The 22,922-nt window shown below is 36.0% G+C and overlaps 1 protein-coding gene across 1 annotated transcript in view; it reads right to left on the reverse strand.

Annotated features, from left to right (window-relative positions):
* CNTNAP4 (contactin associated protein-like 4) overlaps positions 1-22,922 on the reverse strand; it is a 217,082-nt gene that overhangs the window by 62,170 nt on the left and 131,990 nt on the right. The window contains exons 8-11 of the mRNA XM_009328202.1: positions 22,219-22,480; positions 13,053-13,202; positions 7,498-7,669; positions 990-1,096 (exon numbers count right to left, since the gene is read on the reverse strand). Of these exons, the coding sequence (XP_009326477.1) occupies positions 990-1,096; positions 7,498-7,669; positions 13,053-13,202; positions 22,219-22,480 (691 nt within the window). The remainder of the gene's footprint in view (positions 1-989; positions 1,097-7,497; positions 7,670-13,052; positions 13,203-22,218; positions 22,481-22,922) is intronic.

The raw sequence follows: 22,922 nt of genomic DNA on the forward strand, positions 1-22,922 counted from the left end.
GCCTTCCCAAGTAACCGTTACGCATGAGGGAGCCCTGCTTTCCTGGAGATGGCTGAACACCTGCCTGCCCATGGGAAGTAGTGAATTAATTCCTCTGTTTTGCTTTGCTTGCGTGCGCGACTGTTGCTCTACCTATTAAACTGTTTTTATCTCAACCCATGAGTTTTCTCACTTTTACCCTTCCGATTCTCTCCCCCATCCCACGGGGGGGGGAGTGAGCGAGCGGCTCCGTGGTGCTCAGTTGCCAACTGGGGTTAAACCACGACAGAAGGCCAGAGTAATGATTTATTCTGCTTCCCAGAACATGCTTAAAGAAGTACAAATGTAGAGCATCTCCTGTGAAATTAGTTAAGTTATTTTCAATTAGTTTTTTTAAAAATTTCTCCTAATCTACTCCCTGATTCAGCAAACTACATAAACATATGTTTAGGGTTTAGCTTGTGATTACTCCAGAGTAATGATTTATTCTGCTTCCCAGAACATGCTTAAAGAAGTACAAATGTAGAGCATCTCCTGTGAAATTAGTTAAGTTATTTTCAATTAGTTTTTTTAAAAATTTCTCCTAATCTACTCCCTGATTCAGCAAACTACATAAACATATGTTTAGGGTTTAGCTTGTGATTACTTTTGCACATGAATGTAGTCCCATTGTCTCAGAAAAAAAAAAAATGTTGTGATGAAAAAAGATGAATTAAACACCTTTCTAAATGATTTGCTGATTCAGAAAGCAGAATTATATGTATGGAAGAGGATATTATTGACCACCTCATTTAAATTACAAAAAATGTGAAACAGATAAACATTAGAACTTTCAATGAGTTTTTGCTGTTACATATTTTGAATTGTCAAGATCTTTCCTTGAACTAACTTATTAATATTTACATGACTGAAAAATCTTCTAATATGAATGATCAATACAAATGTATATTTTTGTGGTGAAAAAATTCAATCAGAAATAAAAGCATAGTCAGAAAACATCTTAGACTTACGATAGTGGCAAGTAGCTCCCTTGTAACCAGTGTTAGCACAGTTGCAGTAGAAGCTGGTCCAGGACTGTGAGCATTCACCACCATGTTCACAGTAATTAGGCAAACACCTAAAATGAAAAACAAAGAGCACTTTCGCTACATGTCACTTGTACTTATCAAGGGATGCAAAATCATGGAAAAGAAGTATAATAACATGAAGGAAGTCTTCAAGCTCATTGGGGAAGATGTCAATATAATTACTAGAAAATTAAGATAATTTCCCTTCATCTTCCCCTCTATTCCTATTGCCTATAATAAATATATTAATTATGCAATAAGCCTGTAAGAACAGAAATAAAGTGTAAGATACATAATTGTTACTTATTACCATTCAACTATCTGCAATTCAATGCAGATTGATAAACCAATGAAACATTTACATGTTGATAATTCACTGTCAAGTTTTGCAAGTGATAGGATTTCTTCAACAAGATGTGTCACAACAAAGCAGCATCACAACAGATTTCTTTCTATTCTTCTAAAAATAATAGAAAATTTTTAAAAGGATCACATAACAAATAAAACTGACCATAGTACATGAGACCTATTTCTTATTCTAAAATTGTGGTTACTTTCTATTCAAAAAGAGTAAAATATTCAGTATGTCAGTTCCAACACAAGAGGTAACTACCAGTAAAGCCAGTTTTCATTCTGGTGATATAAGCAGAAACCTGAAGAATTTTGCTGGCTTTCTTCTGGATTTACAATGGTTGACAGCAAAGAAAATTTGCCTGTAACTGTTTAATGGTTAAGACAGCAGCACTATACCTAAGTATAAAATACTGCAAGAGATGAAAAAAAGAAAATCCATCTTTGATATAAACACAACTGAAAATACATTGAAATAGAGTGGCACACGTTAACTAATTATTTACTAGCTTTTCACCTTAGAAATTAGTTAACATTCTAATTGCAGTGAGTGTATGTGTATATGCGTGCGTATGTGATACAGCTCAGACAGTATAAAAAGGCTTTATTGTTGACATTAACCACAAGAAAAAGAAAACAGGCCCACTAATATTCACAGGATCTTAAAATACCTTCTAATTAATTCAAGAAATCTTAGGAGGGTATTAAATTAGGATTGTAGAAAGTCCAGCAGTTCACACATCTGCCCTATGAATAATTCAGGACCTTTGTACATTCACTTCTCACTCTCAAATAATTTTGTCTTCCTTTAATGTTTATAAACAAGGATAAGCAGAGGTTTTCAGAGAAGGGAAGGAAAAAAAAAAAAAAAGAAGTAGTAGGTAAAGTGTAGGCAAAGTAAAGTGATATAGGGCACCTATTTTCAAGGAAATAAGTAACATTTTTGCCAGTGAAAGAGCTCATCTTGTATCTATTATCTCACTTACAGAATGTATTTCTAAGACAAGTCTGTAGATGATATATGTCTCAATGAGTTCTGGTTTGGAACATAAAAATGAACTTTAGGCACCAGGCTTAAAATTACTTTGATATTATATATTTTGTTTGAAGGGATTGTATAAATGTGCATAGTAATAATTCTTACAACAAATGCCTAATTTTTCTTTCTATGGGTATGACTAGTCATCAGTTATTATAAATATATATCTTCTCTAACGTAACTGCCATTCAGGACTTTTAGTGCATCCTCTGACAGCTGCTCTGCTTGCATGTATTTCAGGCATAGTTTTTCTTGTCTTATTCCTTTTTGATAAAGACATCATTATCCCAAAATTGCAAGTGATTTACATGGTCTTTACTTGTATTGACTCCCTGTCCATATTAATTAGCCTTCCTAATAGTGTTCATAAGATGAAAAGCTTAGATGAAATTGATGACACTTGAACCAACTTTAATAGAAGTGAAAACAATTTAGGGCATAATTTAAATCTTTTAACATTAAATTTTACTTCTTGCTTCTGTTTCAGAATGTATGATAGAAAGTAGCCATTAGCTACATCAAAGTGAAGCTATAATTACATTCTATGCTGTGACTCTACCCAAAGCAAGATTTAGAACAGTGCTTTCTCTGAAGAAAATAATCTTCTAACAAAAATATTTCTAATATTTTAGAAAAAAGTATTTCTAATACTTCATCTGTAAAAGGTAATTTTTAGATTCATCACCATGCCTGCTTAAACCAGAAAAAAAACCCAGCTGATTAAACGTTTTCCACATATTACTTGATAATATGCTTTTAAGTGTATGACATCTGAAAATGATATATGATTTAAAACCAAGGCAGTGGGCTAATAATAATCATAAGCTAATATTCAAAGGAGAGCACTGATCCAGAACATGAATATGCTTTTGATAAGAAGGAAAAGGAAAGGGAAAAAATAAGAACTTCATATGCCAATTATATGCTAAATATATTTTTTGTGCACTATCTTCTTATCATGGTTCCAAACTATGACTAAAAGGTATTTTGAAAATAATAACTAACTGCTGCAATTTTCATTATTTTTCTTTCTTCAGTCTTCAATTAAAAAAAAAAAAAAGAGAGAAATATTTTAAAACTATCCCAGTGTCAGCGTCTTTTTTTTTTTTTCTTCCTATATATATAAAACCATTTATTCTGTTTTTTGTACAATACGCTGCTGCCAGGACACCAAAGGCAATAACTCCTGGTAGGCAATCGTATGTTTCTGTGTAGGGCTTGATGTAATTATGACAGATTCATCTGCTACTCTCTCCTCAGAGACTAAATGTACTGATTTTGTAAGGTATTTAGAATGACACTGTGTCCTTCAAAGTTATTTTGTCAATGGTTTATGTATAGTAGTTATTAAACCAATATATATTGATAAAGGAGCTGAAAGAAAAGGTATTAAGGAGAAATATATGAAGAGAATTATTTGCCTGCCCAAGAGGTATATGAGCAATGGAACAATATAAAGATATTATACAATGAAAAGGCTAAATGAAGGAGCATGGGAAGAGCAATGACTGGAAAGAGTCATAATAATTTGAGCATAGGAGGAGGAACTGGAAGGTTTATGGAACTGAGAAAATAGAAAATAGAAAAATGGTAAAAGGTAAACATTTTTTTTTTGTTTAAAAAGAACAGGTTAATAAATTATATCTCAATGAATAAATGAATAATTAACCAACCATCTGTCAGTGAAGATTGTAAATTTGATAAAGAATCCTCTATATATGTTTAATGTGTGTATATATATAGATGAGATAAAGAATGGACTCAATATAATTATTTTCAGTTTATTTACTATTGCAAATAAATTCAGATCGCTATACAAACAATATTTTTTATTTGTGTTCATGTAATTTAAACGTGTTAAACTATTACATTTAGTGGTCCATTGTTTTTACTACAAAAGCCATCAATAACTCCAGAATTTAGGTGACACTTCTCTATTTGGAATTGGAGATGCAAAGACTCCCATAAAGACTCCAGGACAAAGAAGTGGTTTGTTTGCCCTCAGCTGTAGGGGGGATATCTGCCATCAGGAGCACAATGGCAAAAATGCTGATTACTTTAGGTTAGGGCAACAAAAGACATGTAGAAATCATTGTAGGAAGAAAATATTTTCTTTCAAACAATATGGTGCCCAAGATGGTACAAGCTACCTATTAGAAATTTTTTAACACATGTAAGCAACTTTTAAGGTCGGCAAAGAAGAATGTGTCTTATCAACTGGGATTTATGGTGAGATGTAGAATTAGTTTGATAAAGAGAAACATGAAGTTTGCTCCAGATGATGAGCTGCAGATATCAAATGGAATGAGACTGTGTGAGAAAACCAGAAAGAAAGTCCCTGGAGCAAGTTAGCACAAGACCAAGAAAGCTTTTTAAAAACAGTCTATTTTGAAATAAAAGATAATAAGTGTAATGAAATTGATGAAAATGGGTGGATTAAATGTCTATTTTGATAAGTTAGGAAGACATATGGTAAGCAAGTTGAGAGCTGAAAACTAAACATGGCAGACCTAGTCCAAGAAAAATTTAATTGTCAAGATATAAGAAGATACGAATTCACATTAGCAAATTTTAGAGAAAACAAAACCAACCAACCAAAAACCTTCCACAAAGACTTTTTTTTTCCTTTGGTATTGATCATGGGAAACCGCACATAATTGTGATGAACTATGAGAGTAACATAAACTAAAAAAAAAAGAGTTAAAACGGTGTCAGAAAGTAATAAAAACACTGAAAAAGACTGTGACTGGGAAGCTTAAGTGGCTTACACAAGTCCATCGTGAAAAAAAAACAGATGGCAGTGGTATTAACATAAAATAAGGATGGTAACTATGTTCATATGCTACAAAAATTCAGCAAGATAAAAATATGAGGAAGGCTTATATATAAATCTAACTCCTTTGACACAGTGCTTAAAAGCAACAAAAAAGCAATCAAAAGAGTAGGGTGCAGTTCTGAATGCACTGAATGAGACACAAATGTTATAACATTTGGAATACTGTAAATAATGCTGGATTTCTATATGCTAAGATTCACAGAGTGGCTTTATACATATTTATACACACAAACTTATTTTTAAAAACCCATGTGTACACACTTACATACTATGGCCGTTCAAAAGCTGAAAGGAACTGGAATCACTACATGTAAAAATGTACCATCTTCCTTTAAGAATTTAGATAAAACATCTCTGTGTTCATGGAGGAAGAGATTGTTCCTAAATCACAGCTCTGAGATGAGCATTTTGAGAGGTCCCCAGTTACACTGCACATTGAAAAATCCATGGTAAATCAGAGACAGAAATTAACATTATTTATATTATGAGCCAATTTGGTGATCTTTTCCACTCACAATCTTGCTTAGATCTCCTTTAATGTGTTTGACTAAAGAATATGCCGATCCTCACATTACATTCTTTTGACCTGATTCTGTTCCTGATTCTGTCTCTTTGCTACAAACAAAAAAAGCAAGCAGTGTAATGGAAGTGGAGTAAGTTCAATTCCAGAGTTGAAAAAACAATAGTGACACAGTGCTTTAGAAGATGGAAGGAATTGTCATGAGGTCTATCAGAGAGGAGAGGAAGGAGACAGTAAAAGAAGTTTGAAAATGAGAAAATGAGTGGAAAGGAGTAGGGTGCGAGAAAGCTAGAAAGAAACGTAAATGTATGCTGCATCCCAAATACAAATCCCTAACAAGTTACATGGTAAAGTTTTGACTGAGGCCAGACTCTGTTTTGTCATATGTCTATCACACTTACTGCCTACTGCGAAGTCAGGATTAACTCAGTAAGGGAAAAATTAGCACAAAGAATGATATATATGCAACTGTATATGTTCTTAAAACATGATAGATGTAGAAACATTAGTGAGAATACACATTACAACCTAATTGAAAGGATCACATTGTACGCAGATTTTTTAGCTTCCTTTTGGAGGTTTCTCTCCATAAACTTTTATGAACAATTAGGTAAAGAACTAGTATTATTTTTGTCTTTGATCTACAAGGCATTGTGAATTTCTTCAAAATAACCTCGATAGATGTACATTGTGTTATCTCTATGAATGGAAAGCAGGTCACAGAAATATACCTGTGTGACTGAACCTAAAATTGGCTCTGGTCTTGAAGCAGATCTCTGCCTACACTGTTTTCCCCAAAGAGAGCAATTTTTAAAAGTCTTGTAATTCAAAGGGCAGACTTTTTTAGACCAAAAGGCAACTTTTGAGGACTAGAAATTTAGGGTGTGGGGAAGAAGTGTTTACAAGCACATCTTTCCCCTGTCTGTTGTGTCATTTCAGTACAGCCTTTCAACTTGGTCCAAGGCAACCATTTCTGGATTAAAGCAGACTGTACAGATACCTGTGACTGCATTCTCCTGAGTCTACAGCAGAAAACTTCTCCTCCCATTGCCCTTTGTGTGTCTGCTCCCTCTCTTCTCAGCAGCCTCTGCTGTGCTGCAACACCCCTTTTGGCTCAGCCTCTGCCTTCTCCACACTGAACTCCAGCAATGTCTTTCCATCAAGAATTTTGATCTATTTCAGGGAAGGTATATAGTCTTTCCTACCTGCAGAGGGAGCCACTTCAACTAGTCACTCTCTTTTAGATAGATGTTAATACCATCCACTGCAAGTTATGAGAATAGTTTTGTCCACAGCCTAAAAAAGATTGCTCACTCACTGTGATGAATATTATCTACTGTGTTTCCAGATGGGTAGAATATAGGAACTGGCAACAAGTTATAAAGAACATAGCATTTCAAAGGGTGAATAGTACTACATGTCACAGGAGGGGGTTTGTGTCTATATTCTTTCTTTGAAAAGATAGTAAGATATTTAAGATTTGTCAGAAAGATAAAATAATTTTAACCCCAGTTACTCTAATTTTATTTGCAGTGCATGGAAATCTAATTGCTCTGCTATGTATACTGCATTTATTCTAGACTTTTGAATTCTTACAAAAGAAGCAGCATGCCATTTTGTAAGCGTTCTGTTCTTTGTCATCAAGTAAGTATTGGAAACAAGACATTCAAATAAATAAATAAATGAGTAAATATTATTTTCTTACCTGTCTATAATGCCACATAAATCTATCTGAAGGTCACTGAAATTGCCAAAAACATTTTGCTGAACTGAGATCATATCCACTGCTTTGTTACCAATGGAAATGAGTCGCATGCATCCTTGAAAGCCACCAAATGAGGTATTACATTCAGAAATGTTTCCACTGCTAGGGCAGCCTGAAAGAAGCATAAAACCTGGAGCTTAAAATAATATTTTATTGAAAAATTTATATATTCCAAAAGTAGACTGAATTTTAATAATGTCCAGGTGTTGCAAACTTTGTGGGTGGAAGACTTTAGCCAGAAGCTCTTCTGATTAGGCATGGTGGTGCAACTGTAAAGAAATACTTCTGTGCAGTCTTACTGTTTTTAAAGCATATGCAAAAGCATCACTAAAAATTTGGGTAAAGGATAACCCAAGCAGCAGTTCCAAAGCAATGAATGGAATCAAGATGTGAACAGATTGACTGACTGACCTTAGTCACAAAATGTTAGGTTACAATACAAGGTGCACATGATTTCGACGAGTTTTAAGTCACAACTGAAGTCACTAAGTTACTAAGTACAGTGATTTTAATTTATCAAGCTGCCCAGAAGATTCTGGAAAGTACTGAAGACAATTTCTTGATGCAGGTCATCAATGACTCCACTAGGAGAGATATTCTGTTGGACCTGATACTTGTAGACAAGAAAGAAATGGTTGAAAATGTGAAGGTCAAGGACAGTCTTGGTTACAGGAAACATGAGGCTGTGGAGTTTATTATCCACAGAGAAGAGAGCAAGGAAAAAGCAGAATTACAACCCTAGACTTCAAAAGAGCCAATGTTGGTCTGCTCAGGACATGTTTTGAGGATCCCATTGGAAATTGCCTTGGAGAGCAAAAGGGATGGATATTATTCAACAAAAAGCTCTTTGGAGCATAAGAAAAGTCCATAGTGATATCAAAATAGTTAAGCAAGTGTGGCAGAAGGCTTGCAAACATAAACATGGAGCTCCTGAGTGAGTGCAAACACAAAAAGAAAATACAAAAAAGGTGGAAGCAGGGACATGCAATTTGGAGGGGAATACAAAGATGTTACTTGCATGTCTACGAATTCAGTTAGGAAATGCAGACCTCAGGTGGAGTTAAAACTATCAGGGAAGGTGAGGTGTGACAAAAAGGTTTCTATAGGTACAACAGTAGCAAAAGGAAGGCTAAGGAGATTATGGGTGCACTGCTCCATGGGGCAGGGGACCTAGTGACAAGGGTCTTGAGAAGAACTGATTTGTGAAAGGCATTTTTTCTTCAGTCTTCACTGGTAAAACTAATCCTTAGGCTTCCCATGTCCTAGCATAGTATGAAGAAGGGAAGCAGTATCCACAATAAAGGAAGAAAGAGTCCAAGCGGCACTTGAGGGTGCTGCAGGAGCTGGTCAATGTCATTGCAACAATTGCCATTGTCATTGTGAAGCCATTATCATTTTAATCCCCAAAAGGTCTTGGCAATTTGGTGAGCTTCTTGATGACTGGAAAAGGCAGATGTTACACTTATCTTCAAGAAAGGCAAGAAGGAGGGCACAGGAAACTAGAGGCCAGTCAGCCTTACTGCAGTCCCTGGCAAGTTCACAGAGCAAATCCTCTTAGAAGCCATTTCTAAACATGTGAAGGACAGGAAGGTAACTGGGTAACTTTAGTTTTAAGGCTAAATCATGCCTGACCAAACTCTTTGTTTTCTTTGCTGAGGTGATGGGCACTGTGGACAAAGGGCAAGCAGTGAGCATTGCATACCTTGTGATGTCCCTAATAGTTTTCTATAGTCTCCCTATGAGCAGACTGATGAGATATGGGTTGGATAAGTGGACAACTGGTGATGCAAAGTCCAGCTGATGGTCAGTAAACAAAGGGTTCTTCAGAGATTGGTACCAAGAGCTATGCTGCTTAATGTCTTCATTAATGACCTGGATGACGAGACAGACTTTCAGCAAGCCTGTGACTGATACCAAATTGAGGGCAGGGGTCAAATGTTGGAGAGCAGGGCTGCAACTTAGAGGGACCTGGGCGGGCTGGAGAATAAGCTGACAGGAATGACATGAAGTTCAGTAAAAACAAGAAAAAAATCTGAGATAGAACAAGTCCATGCAGTTACCCAAGCTGGAGGATAACTGCATAGACCATAGGGAAAGGCCTGGGGTCCTGGTGGCCAACAGGTGGACCATGAGCCAGGAATGCGCCCTTGCAGCACAGAAGGCAAACAGCATTCTGGGCTGTATTATTAAGAGCATAGCCAGCAGATGTGGGGAAGTGGTCCTTCCCTTTATGTGGCACTTGGGAGACCACATCTGGAGTGCTGTAGTTCTGGGCTCCCCAGTACAGGAAAGACATTGACATCCTGGAATGAGTCCAACGGAGGCCTCCAAGATGGTCAAGGAGCTGAATGCACAGGGTGTATGAGAGGAGGCTGAGAGAGCTGGGCCTGTTCAGTCTTAAGAATAGAAGGTAAAGTTATCTGATAAGACGATACAGAGAAGATGGAGCCAGACTTTTTCCAGAAGTGCACAGTGATGGGACAAGAGGCAAAGGACAAAAGTAAAAAATGGCAAATTCTGATCAGACATTAGCAACAAGTGTTTTTACCATGAGGGTGGTCAATATGAGAACAGTTATGCCCAGAGGAGTTATGAGATTTCCATTCTTGGAGCTGTTCAAGGTTTGAGTGTTCACAGCCCAGTACATCCTGATCTAATCAGACTTGTTTAGAACACAGGATTGGACTAGACATGTCTGGATGTCCTACCCAACCTATGAATAACATTCTGTAAGTATCTAATATTGTGGTTTGTCTATTGTGTTACTGATCCTGAAATGTTTTGTTCACTGATTGCCAATTAATTAAACATTGTTAATAAATCAATAAATTGCTTTGATCCTGATTTAATTTAAACCATGTCCATTGAGCAGTTTTCCCAGCAGCAACTGAACACTGCATGACAAAATAAGCCTAAATGTTTTTTTCTTTGGCTTTCTTCCAAAGGGTAATATTGCTTCTGGAATGATGGACAAGGGCCGTTCTTTGATCTTAGTCAAACAATATTGCATTCTGGTTCACAGCATTCAAAGACCTTCTTGTTTCGTGATGTTAGGAAGCAGTGACTTTTAAGACACTTCTCTATTCCACAGAGCTAATGGGTACTTTCTGAAGTCCTGTAAAGACAGTGCAGAGGTTTACTATACAGGAAAGCAAAATGACAGTGAAAACTAGTTAATCTATTCAAATGAGTGTACAACAATATAAATAGTATAGATATGTTTTTAAGAAGTATACAATATAAAATGAACTAAAACTGAAATGAAATAGGTAAATAAATTCTCAGTGTGTTTTACTCTGGTGAGGAACCAAACTGTTCAAAACTGTTACAACCTTTCTAAAGGAAAAGTTTTATTATCTACTTGATAAGTTGCTTTAAGAACAACAAATCTGTGGACTTGCAAAAGTCCAAATAGGAGCACAGTAACTTTTCAGCACAGCACACAGTTAGACAAATCAATTACAGGTCTAACCACATTCTTTACAGCATTCTACAATAAAATGGTAAAATAAATTCTGTCATTTCTGGTGAAAAATCTGACACTCATTTGAGAACGAGATGCTTCCAGCGGAGTTCAAATTAAAAAAAAAAAAAAAGCCAGAGAAGGCAGAAAATTTTATATATTTTACACTTAGTTATTCTACAAAATTCTCTCAGATTTTTTTCTTGGTGTTTATCTTTTAAAAGTTGTCTTCTAGTTCTGTGAGAGAAAAGGCAGCATCATTAACATTAATGAAATTGGGATTCCTTATAATTGTGGGCCAGATATTAAAGATAGGAAGAAATCCTTTAGTAATGAAATTTACCTTATGTGCTTATTGCAATATTGAATAATCTCTTTTTGCCCTTATAGTTGCAATGAGTTATTATTCCAAGAACTGAGACAGTTAGTATACCCTTGATGATAGGATGACTAGAAATTGTGCTGACATATTGCTAAAATATTCTCATGTTTATTACACATTTTCCCAGCTAAGCATACACATTTCTTGCATACTTTGTATTCATTAAAACAAGCAAACTAACCACCATGTCCCCAGGACACCTCTCCTGGAAGGCTGATATTCATGTTTTAACAACCAGTGCACAGAAACACAGTAAATATTCATATAAACTTAGAAAGAAATTTAAAATGCATTGTCTACATTTTGACAGTGGTATATGACATAAATTTTTAATAAACAATCTTCTAAACTCAGAAATCTTCTACTAGTTTTCCCCAAGTTTGTAAAACATGCACAAGCTGCTGATTTCAGCTATAAAGCTGAAATCAGAAAAGCTGAGGGGTGGATATGCAGTTAGTATTTTCAATGTTTCTTGGAATTAATATGTCCCCTCCACCACCAAAATAGAAATGTCTTTGTGCAACTTAATTGGGTATGCTTTTTGCAACTGCCCACATCCCTCCTGATCTGTTCACCTGTGCCATCAATCCTGCAATGGTGCAAATCACCTAATCAGAGATGTAGGAACCTGAAGCAACATAGAAGGGGAAAAAAAAACGTTTTCTCTCTGTTCGAGGCCAATATTCTGTATCTTTCTCTGATTATCAGCTGGGTCAAGGGGTATCCTTAGTAGAGAATGCTAGATGCCAGATGTGAAAAGTCACATGGATGCTTATGTAGCAGTTCCTATATTTACGGTCTGCTTGTGAGTATGCAATTTATTTACAACATATTGTTTCAAGGGAATTGGTCCATACTCATTTAGGGGTTTGTATGCATTTTTCAATTTTCTCAGAAATCTGAGAATTTTTAATAAATAGTTCAGTCATGAATTCCTAAGCTACTAAGAGATGAAGCATTGGGCTAGTGTGGAATAATGCATTCAGATGCTGTTATGTAGTCCATTCCCAACTGATTTAGACATAACAACCTGCTCAACTCTATCAGTTACAATATATGTGATTAATGAAAAAATCACTTGGTGATAGATAATTGATGATATTCCTAGGAAAACTAAGATATCTAAACACAGTTAATAGGCACAAGTTATATTTTCCAAACATAGGAAAGTTGTGTCACTATGGTAAAAAAAAAAAGTTAAGAGTGTGTATCATGTAAAGAGGATATTTGCACAAGTAAGTAAGCATTCACTTAAGGTGAAAACTTGAAGTCATCCCAGTGGAAGTTTCTCACAAAAAATTGATTTAGCAACACAATAACGTGCAACAAGAGAGACCTTTTTGTGTCTGTCTGATTGTCAGCCCAAATATATTCAATTATCAGAGCATGATATCAGAAAACTATGTTCTAAAAAGTGACCAAGAATTTAGGGTGGTAATTTGTTCTACCCAACATTATAAAATTTTAAGGAAACACAAACTCAGAAACATCACAGCAGCACCTGAAAACTAGATCCTTTGAGAGACATCCTAGCTAGGCAAAGAAGACTCGAGACAAGCCAAATAATTCTCACCATTTGATTAGATATGTCAGGAAAAATTGATGTTTAACTGTGGGATATTGCTAGCATAAATAAACAACATATTTCACCTCCAAAGTAGACAGGATCTCCTGAATAAATTTGCAGAGGTATGGAGGCATGAGCAGACGAGGTCACATCATTGTCCACTATTACACTGATATGATTCCTTTTGGCAGAGAAGGATACAGAATGCCACCGGCCGTTGTTTAGTCCAGCACCTGGAAGGAAAATAAAAAGCAAAATGAAGTATAAACAACCATTATTTGTTATGTTACTTGAATGTTACAGACTTGAAAGGAGGTGAGACCGGTAGAGCAATCATAGCACGCATAAAAACTCCAAGTGATAATGAAAGGAAAAAAAAAAAAGAATAAGGAACACAAATGCCTTTTGTGAAGACGGAATCTTTGTCTATTCCTTTGCTTCACATTGATAAAGAAAAAATAAAAGTACTTCAGTGAATAAGACTTACTGTTGTAATACTCCTAATTATCAGTAATACATCCATTTTACGTAGTGACTATGAAAAGTATCCTCCCAATCTAAAGAGGTTATCATTAAGATATTATTGTGATGGCTGATACAGTATTTTACACATAATACACATTTTTACAGCACTATTACAAAGGATTTCTTCATCTTTTAAAATCAAAGGTAGTAATTATATTACAAACCAGTAAAATAGCAAAATCCTGTAGATGCTAAAAGCTTCAGCAACCATCATGTTAATGTCATACGATTATTTTTCTTTCAGTTGTCTCTTTTATTGGAAATGTATGGGAAAATTTTCTGAGGGTTTAACCTCTAGACCAATTTACATTACCTCTGGCTGTGTAGGTGTAAGGTGCCACAAAGCAATAAACCTAAAGCCCAGATGCTGGAAAGCACTTACATATATATGTACTTAAATAAATTTTAAATAGAGCAGTGTGTAAACACATTATTATCTTTAAGAAGTGCTTTAAGTCAATCATGTTCTTAGGTGTTCTTCAGAACTGAGATCCTTCAGTGAAGAAGAAAGAGTAGAACCTTTGAATTTTGTAAAGTTTTTTCTTGACTGCAGAGTGTCTATGATTTGTGATCTGTGATTTCCTTCTTGAAATTTCATGTATTTATGTACTTCTCTCTAGAATGTCTTGTATATTCTAGAGAAATAGCCTGCCATTCAACTGATTAGTTCAAACAGAAGGAAAAGAAGTAAAAGTAGAAAGATGAGAAGGTTCAAATAGCTAAATTACATCATAACTTGGATCCATATATTGTTAACTACCACAGTCTAAACACAAGATCATCATAAAATCAAGCAATAAATCTTAGAATCACATTATAAATACAGATGAATTATCATCTAGAAAATATCTCTAATATATTTAATATAACGTTAGTCTTAAACACCTTTTCTATTATTTGTTTCCTTACTTCAAACATTATATTTATTAGGGACCACATAACAAGAAACCTTAATCCTGCTTTATCCCCAGCCTCAGTGGAATTATATAAAAGATATGGCTAACAGATCTTCTTATCTTTGTGTCGCATTTTTAGGAACAATTCACCGTTTTAATATAACAGCAGAAAGCACAGGGATGCAGTCATGGGTTTTCTGATACCATTCTGGCCATTATTTATTTTGGTTGCAATTTTCTTTGAGAAGTGGCATCTGAGTTTGCTAACAGGAGCAGTACACTTACAGTCAGAGTAAATAATCAGCATTAAGGCTACCACTAATTTTCTGGCTAAATAGGTCTATTTTCCACTTCTGTAAAACTCCGTACTCATCCTATTTATGGGGATGGACTTTTTGCTAAAATAGAAATTGGAAACCTTATTCCACAGAATATAAAATAGTATTAATGCTATTACATTTGGCTACCAAAAGGTCATCTGTAGAGGGATAATCTTTTGGTAACAAGGATTTACATAGCCCTACAGGCAATGTGGAGGGACTGACTAAAGTTTCCCTATATTTTCAAGATGTCCAACTGCTGAAGAAGTCCCTTTGTACTGGTGGAAGATAATATAACTTACAGCAGCCTTCAGGCTTGTGTATTTTATGTTAGGGCTGTCATACTATTGAGCTGAGGATCAAGAAAATGCCTTAAAGCCTAGCCATTTTGGCTGTAGTTATATTTTGGCTAGATAATATGATGTGTAACAGGCATTTAAAAAAAAAGGTAGACAAGCCATTAGAAAAATATTATTGCTGCCTTGCAATATCATCGGCATAGATGAGTCACACTGTGTAATGAAGTTTCTAGTCTTAACATGTACTATTATTTATCTCTCCTAATTTTTTAGTACTATTTTACAGCAAGAACTCATCAAATATATCAAAAGGTTTTACTACCTTCAAAAAAAAAAAATTAACAAAGAATCACAAACAGATAAAGCATCCTTAGGTCTTTTATACCATTGTGAACCTCAGTGAACTATACTCTTTCATCAAAGAGGTAATAGGTATGCTAAAACAAAGAATATGAATAATGTATTTTTTAAAGCACAGAAAATTACCTCTGAGAAAGGTTTTTTTCCCAATTCCCAGTAATATAATTAGATTTCTTCTATAAATTATTGTAGAATTATCCTTCAACAAGAAACTAGATTGTAAAATATATATAGTCAATAATGCCACTTGTCACATTGTGCTTTTAAGAATAGGCATTTCAGACAATATTTTTTTTAAAAGAATTATTTCCCTGCTTATTTATTTCCCTCTTTCTAGCTTCCATCCCCAGCTACCAAAAGCTTCAGCTTCTTTCACCTCATGTCTAAGATTAAGCAAGGAGTTTCTTTATTTGTAGAGGTACTTCAAGTGAATGATGTTTTCCTCAATGACATCTCTGCAATATGCTATCTTTTCCTTTAGTAATCATAGAATCAGAGAATCACAGATTAGTTTGGGCTGGAAGGGACCTTTAAAGATCATCTAGTCCAATCTCCCTGCCATATGCACAGACTTCTTTCACTAGGTTGCTGAAAGCTCCATACAACCTGACCTCAAACACTTCCAGGGTGGGACATCTAAATCGAACCTCTTTCAGTTAAAACTGTGTTGTTGTTTAACCCGGCAAGCAGCTAAACACCACACAGCCATTTGGTCACTCCACACACACCCCCCCCAGTCGGATGAGGGAGAGAATTGGAGAGAGAAAAAAAAAAAAAAGTAAAATTCATGGTTTGAGATAAAGACAGTTTAATAGGACAGAAAAGGAAGGGAAAATAATAACAATAATAATAATGATAAAAGAATATACAAAATAAATGATGCACAATGCAATTGCTTATCACCCGCTGACTGATGCCCAGCCAGTCCCGAGCAGCAGTCACCGCCCCCCGGCTAACTCCCCCCAGTTTATATACTGAGCATGACGTCACATGGTATGGAATACCCCTCTGGCCAGTTTGGGTCAGCTGTCCTGGCTATGCCCCCTCCCAGCTTCTCACTGGCAGTGCATGAGAAGCTGAAAAGTCCTTGACTAGTGTAAGCACTGCTTAGCAACAACTACAACATCAGTGTGTTATCAACATTATTCTCATCCTAAATCCAAAACACAGCACTGTACCAGCCACTAGGAAGAAAATTAACTCTATCCCTGCCGAAACCAGGACAAACCATTACCCCTTGTTCTGTCACTACAGGCCCTGGGAAAAAAAAAATCTTTCCATCCTTATTATAAGCCTCCTTTATAGTATTGGAAGGCCACAATAAGGTCTCCCCCAAGACTTCTCTTCTCCAGACTCAACAGCCCCAACTCTCTTAGCCTTTCTTCATAGAAGTGTTCCAGCCCTCTGACCATTTTCATGGCCATCCTCTGGACTCACTCTAAGAGGTCCAGGTTTTTCTTGTATTGGGAACCCCAGAGCTGGACGTAGTACTCTGGGTAGGGTCTCATGAGAGTGGAGTAGAGGGGGAGAATCACCTCCCTCGACCTGCTGGCCATGCTGCTTGTTATGCAGCCCAGGATACAATTGGCTTTCTGGCCTGCAGGCGCACATTGCCAGCTCATATCCAATTTTTATCCACCAGTATCCCCAAGTCCTTCTCCACACAGCTGCTCTCAATTCATTCATCCCCCAGACTGTATTAGGGATTGCCCTGACCCAGGTGCAGGGTCTTGCACTTGGCCTTGTTGAAGCTCATGAAGTTTGCAGGGGCCCACTCCTCAGCGTGCCAAGGTCTGCCCAGATGACATCCCTTCCCTCTAGTGAATGAACTGCAGCACTCAGCTTGGTGTCATCAGCAAACTCGCTGAGGATGTACTCAATCCCACTATCTATGTAATTACTGAAGATATTAAATCTAACAATAAATTCTGTAATTTCATTTCAATTGTTGCAAGGATATTTGCTTTTATGTCTTAGTTTTGCATCCTGCTTCAGTAACTTCTTGTTCTTGTGAGAAAACTGTGTTCCAAATATGGCAATATTTGACTGTCAAGGTAGGTAAGAGAATGCCCTAACATAAAGAAGTAGATTGAATGAATAACTGAAGTAGAAAATTTTTTGGTTACTGGAAAATCGATTATATGAATTTTGCACTTTTTTTGTTTGCTTACTGTAGTTCATCATACTGACCTACTAAATGATTTTGGGATGGATATTTAATCTCCTCTTCATACAGGCTGGCATGATGTCCTGGTTTCAGCAGGGATAGAGTTAATTTCCTCCCTAGTAGCTGGTACAGTGCTGTGTTTTGGATTTAGGATGGGAACAAAGTTGATAAGGCACTGATGTTTTAGTTGTTGCTACGTAATGTTTACACTAGTCAAGGACTTTTTAGTTTCCCATGCTCTACTGACTGAGAAGGCTGCAGGTGCACCAGAAGCTGGGAGGGGGCACAGCCAGGACAGCTGACCCAAACTGGCCAGAGGGGTATTCCATACCATGTGACGTCATGCTCAGTATATAAACTGGGGGAAAGCTGGCCAGGGGGGTCGCTGCTCGGGGACTGGCTGGGCATCAGTTGGTGGGTGGTGAGGAATTGTACTGTGCATCACTTGCTTTGTGTATTATTATTATTATTACTATTATTATACTATTTTATTTCAATTATTAAACTGTTTTTATCTCAACGCATGAGTTTTTCTCACTTGTGCCCTTCCAATTCTCTCCCCCATCCCACCAGGGAGGGGGGGAGTGAGCGAGTGGCTGTGTGGTGCTTAGTTGCCGACTGAGGTTAAACCACAACACATGATTAGAGATACTAAATGATGTTCAGTTAGCTCAAGTTAAGACTTCTTAAAATTCCCTTTCATTAAGTCTGGGGACTGAGGAATGCCATTGTGGGAGCACAAGAGACTCCTGAAAAAACAGCTCATTGTAGCCCTCGAATTGAGAACCTTGATTAAATTCACATTTGCTTGTGCAAAGCCACAGAGTGGTATGACATATAAAAGGTGGACGCCAATAGACTGCTGACATTTCTATTCCATCTGAAAATTATATTGTCTGGTGCTCTACTAGGAGTTTTAAAAATGCTTTACCAGAAATAAATGATGAAAAAATAGCAATTAAACTTTTAGTGCATAATAAGGTAGCTATTAAACAAGATATCCATTTATTCTCATTAGTAGTACCTTCATCATTTTAATATCTAAGTACTAAAAAAAAGGTCTGTGGGAGGTCTTGCAGAACAATGACATCCAACCTTAGGAACACTTTTATAAAAAGATAATGTGTTTTGCTTATTAGGAGCTCAGGGAGAAACAAAAAAACTAGTTTAGAGAAAGTAATTTATAGATTAGTCTGAAATATAACCACTAAATGCAATGATTTTTAACACCACTTAATTAAAAGCTGCGTAGAAATTAAAAGCTGCATAGAAAGACAGGGTCATATGAAGAAATTGAGTAATAAGATCTCAAACATTTATACATGTTGTAATTCAATTTGGTCTCATCATTCAACACAAATTAACTTTCTGTCAATTTCCTTTTTTTAATCTATGTTATTTCTTTGTGAATATTTGATGACCAGCTTGCAAAAGAGGCTACAAAAGAAAGATATTAAGCAACAGTTCTGTAAAAGAACTATACAGCTTATTATAACTTAACCACTCATGAATTAACATGCCATTCTTCTCATTTTTACATGGTTGAAGAAATCTTTAAAAAACATATGATAATGAATTTAAGAACTGTGCACAAAGAAATATGCTCTGATTTAATTATCAAATATTGCATGTGTGTTTGGTCAGGTCATAAGTCTTTGCCTGGAGGGGAACAAAACTGTCCAGCCATCCATAATTTAATTACTCAATCTCCAAACACAGACTTGAATTGCTTCAGTGAGTGTAACAATAAACACTTCAAAAACTCAAGAAAAAGTTCCCCATGTGGTTTTGTTAGATAACTTCTTTCTCAGAAGAGAATAAGATGTTTTTGCAGTAGTTTCTTCTTCACAAAGACAAACACAATTCCTCCTGTTAGACTTTATGAAGAGTAAGCTTAATATAGCATGAGAACATTAAATTCTGTTTCAGCATAGAGTGTCAAGATTTATTTTGGGGTGTTTCAGCTAATGTGTTATGTGTTGTGTTGCAACTTTGAAATTGAATAAATTGCTCTATGTGCAAGCCTACAGCTGTCAAAAGTGCTACCACCTTCAGCTGGTCTGTTAAAATGATGCTACATGGCAATAATTTCTTTAACATACATCACCTAATTGAACTGCAATTGAAATAACTCCTAAAAAGCCAAATTCATCACTGTTAACTACATACCACTGACATTCTTACTAAGGAATTGACATTTTCAAATGGTAAGCCTAGGGAAATCTCCCGTCATTAAAATGGTACTCTTTGTGCATCAGTTATTTTAGATTATTACAAATACCAGGGCTGATCCTATTATAACCCACAGAAACAGGATCAAAGTATTTATACAAATTTCAACATCATCCATGGTAATTACTGGCTTACAGTCTTTTCCTGAATTAAAATAATCAACTGTTTAAAATTTTACTTTTAATTACTATACACCTGTAGCAATATAATGAGCTTCAGAGTTATGTTTAACTTTTTTCTTTTTCTTTTTTTTTTCCCCTCAAAGGAATTTTCATTTTGTATCAGGAACTGAAGGAGGGAATCAGTCTAAAAGAAACAGAACTAAGATTACGGAGGCCTCATCGTCAAATCCTGTGGCTGTTTCTTTGCTCTGCTTGGGTCTGCTTTGCTCTCTTTGTCTGCCTTACACTGCCAAGCACATGATTTGTGAACATTTTAGATAACTGATTCTTATTTTGTGTTTGTACCGATTATGATTTTTTTTGGTGAAATTTTCTCCCTCTTTTACGTAACTTTTTTAATACTGTGAGATCTGAAAGACATTTGGGGGCTTTGATTTTTATGATAATTATTTTATTTTTTATTTTTATTTCAGTAACTGCTTAGTTTACTTACCATATTTGTTATTGCTCAAGACAAACTAGCACTAAACAGCATTATTAAGCTCTTTATGTTCTGGCTTGAAAACTCCCTTGAAAGATGCCTTTGGTTTGGTTCCTATCACTCCAATGACTATACTCTATAGAAGATTAATTTTTTCACACATTCAAATCCTTAACTTGTTTTCTAAGTACCAATGCAAAATGCATTTTTCTCACTTGTTATTCACTTGTTAATTCAGTTTACACATTACATTACTGGAACTAACTTGGCTTCTTTTTCACTGATAATATTCCTGCTTTATGAATATGAAATCTGAAATCTATGATTGTGTACCGTTCAAAATAAATCTAGGATCAACTGATGTTTTGGATATCATCATTGTGTTTTCTGCAGCCAAATTACCCATTGCTTCTATGACATATTCCTCCAGTTAGTGGTCCCTAGTCATCTTCTTTGTCCATACAGAAACCACCCCAATCCCAGCCTCATTTGCTCATCTTCATATATTCTTGGGAATCTCATTTACCAGCCTAATCTCTCTAGTCCTGTTTTTTCTGTCTGAGAACTCATTGTGGAATGACCGTTTTATCCTTCTACAAGAAAGGGGCAAAATTCAATTTGTTTACATAAAGGATGTGAAACTCTGAGGTGGCTGTGGTGCATGGAGTGTCAGAGCATAGTATACAACATGAAGTGCTGATAGGTGGAGGTATTGATAGTATCACATGGTGATGTTACTGCTTCTCACCTTTTTTAAAAAAAGTTGTGGAAGATGGAGATGTTGTTGGCTCTGTCCTGCTCTCACATTTCATGAAAGAAGGAGATTCCTGGCTACACTGGCAGTCTTGCTGTTCTCACATCAAGTGCTAACAGCACTCAGAAAAACTGAGGAGCCTCTTTGTGAAAGAGGGGGTCCCCTTGCTCCCAAACTGGGTGAAAGTGAAAGCTGGGAGCTGCTTCTCAGAATCCCAGTTGGATACTCTCTAACATCACTGTATCTTACTATATTTGCCTCATCCTCTTGTCCTTATATATTTGTTTACCAACAGGGAAATGGTTCAGAAGATGACTAGAGGGTATGTTTTCTGGAAATCTCAGCTGCACCCTGAGGGCTGCCTGGCAGTGCAAACTACCAAAAAGTAGATGATCTAGTCTCAATTCAGTGATTAAGTACAAAAGTGACCCTTTAGCTCTCAATTATTCAGATTCCTCAACTTCTCAATTTCTTTTTGTCCTTACTATAAATCTTTTCTTTTTTTTTTTTTTTACACGTACACTCAAACTTGCCCCAGCTTTCTGGACCTCAACCTGGTACTGGGCATCCACTGTCCAAATTTAATGGACAGCTCTGTAATTGAGACCTCTAGAAAATAACAAATATAATATTTATAATAATGTATAACTTTATAGAAAAATAGTTACTTGATGTCCTGTGAAAGCACTGACAAATGGTGAAAAACATCTTAATGGCTTAGCTTGACAGAGTAAGAAATTAACTTGTTTACACTTCACAGCTGAAAAAGTTGCTTAGATGTCTCAAATTTCCCAAATTACACACATGAGCTTTACACGCTGTATGTATGTAAAGCTAAGGTCTCATCTTTGCAGCCTTTATTATTACAAGTATTTTCTACTCAATCATGGGGAAAAAAGCATAGATACCTGTTTGTGAGAAAAGAAAGTATTTAGAAACTTTTGGGATTAAAATTCACACAATTAAAGCACAGTTACACACATGCTAGTCATAAAACTAAGTCATGAATGTAGCTACTAATTTACATGACTTTACATTAACCTATATTTTTATGCATAGGAATCTTGGATTTTTTTTTCTTCATTTCTGTTACCTGCAGTGATGTCACTCAGTGCTTTTCCTGGTTTATGAAGACTGATTTTAACTTTCCCATCACTCAGATATAAGAGGAAACCACCTGAAGCCTGGTGTAGTTTACTAGATAATAGAAGTCCCTCCTTGTTCCAGGTGCGAAACTGGAAACTGATGAATACTTCATCTTGCCCTGATGTGCCTGGCAATGCCAGGTAACTACTGGAGCTCAGAAATGTAACAGGAACCACCTGTGGCTCTAAACATGAGAAGGATATGTTGCCCTAGAAAGAAATGAAACAAATATGGCATTAGGAACATTCAGAGGAAAACATTCATAAGAATCTTTGTATGGAAACTACAGAGTTTCAAAACATCACGCATAGAACCTAATATTTGTAATACTTGAACGTGGTAGTCTGAAGATCAAGTATGAATTTGTAAGGACATAATCAGTTTGAGAAATGTTTACCTAGTTGTTTGACCAGAGCAGACATATCTGCCTGAGCAAAGAGTGGCAAGGACCTTTAAGTAAATGAGGTAAGATCCTAAATTACATGGGTGATTTAATGGTACTTCAGGAGTTAGACAGACTTGCTTTGTTTCTCTCTTGGCTCAGCCTCAGGAAGCATTAGGGACTTGACAAATTTCTGAATGTCAGATAAAATGTCACTGAATGCAAAGTTTGGTACAAATATTTACACGAGTCTAAATGCTTGTATAAAG

Source organism: Pygoscelis adeliae, unplaced genomic scaffold, assembly GCF_000699105.1.
Source record: "Pygoscelis adeliae isolate BGI_AS28 unplaced genomic scaffold, ASM69910v1 Scaffold45, whole genome shotgun sequence".
Classification (NCBI taxonomy): Eukaryota; Metazoa; Chordata; class Aves; order Sphenisciformes; family Spheniscidae; genus Pygoscelis; species Pygoscelis adeliae.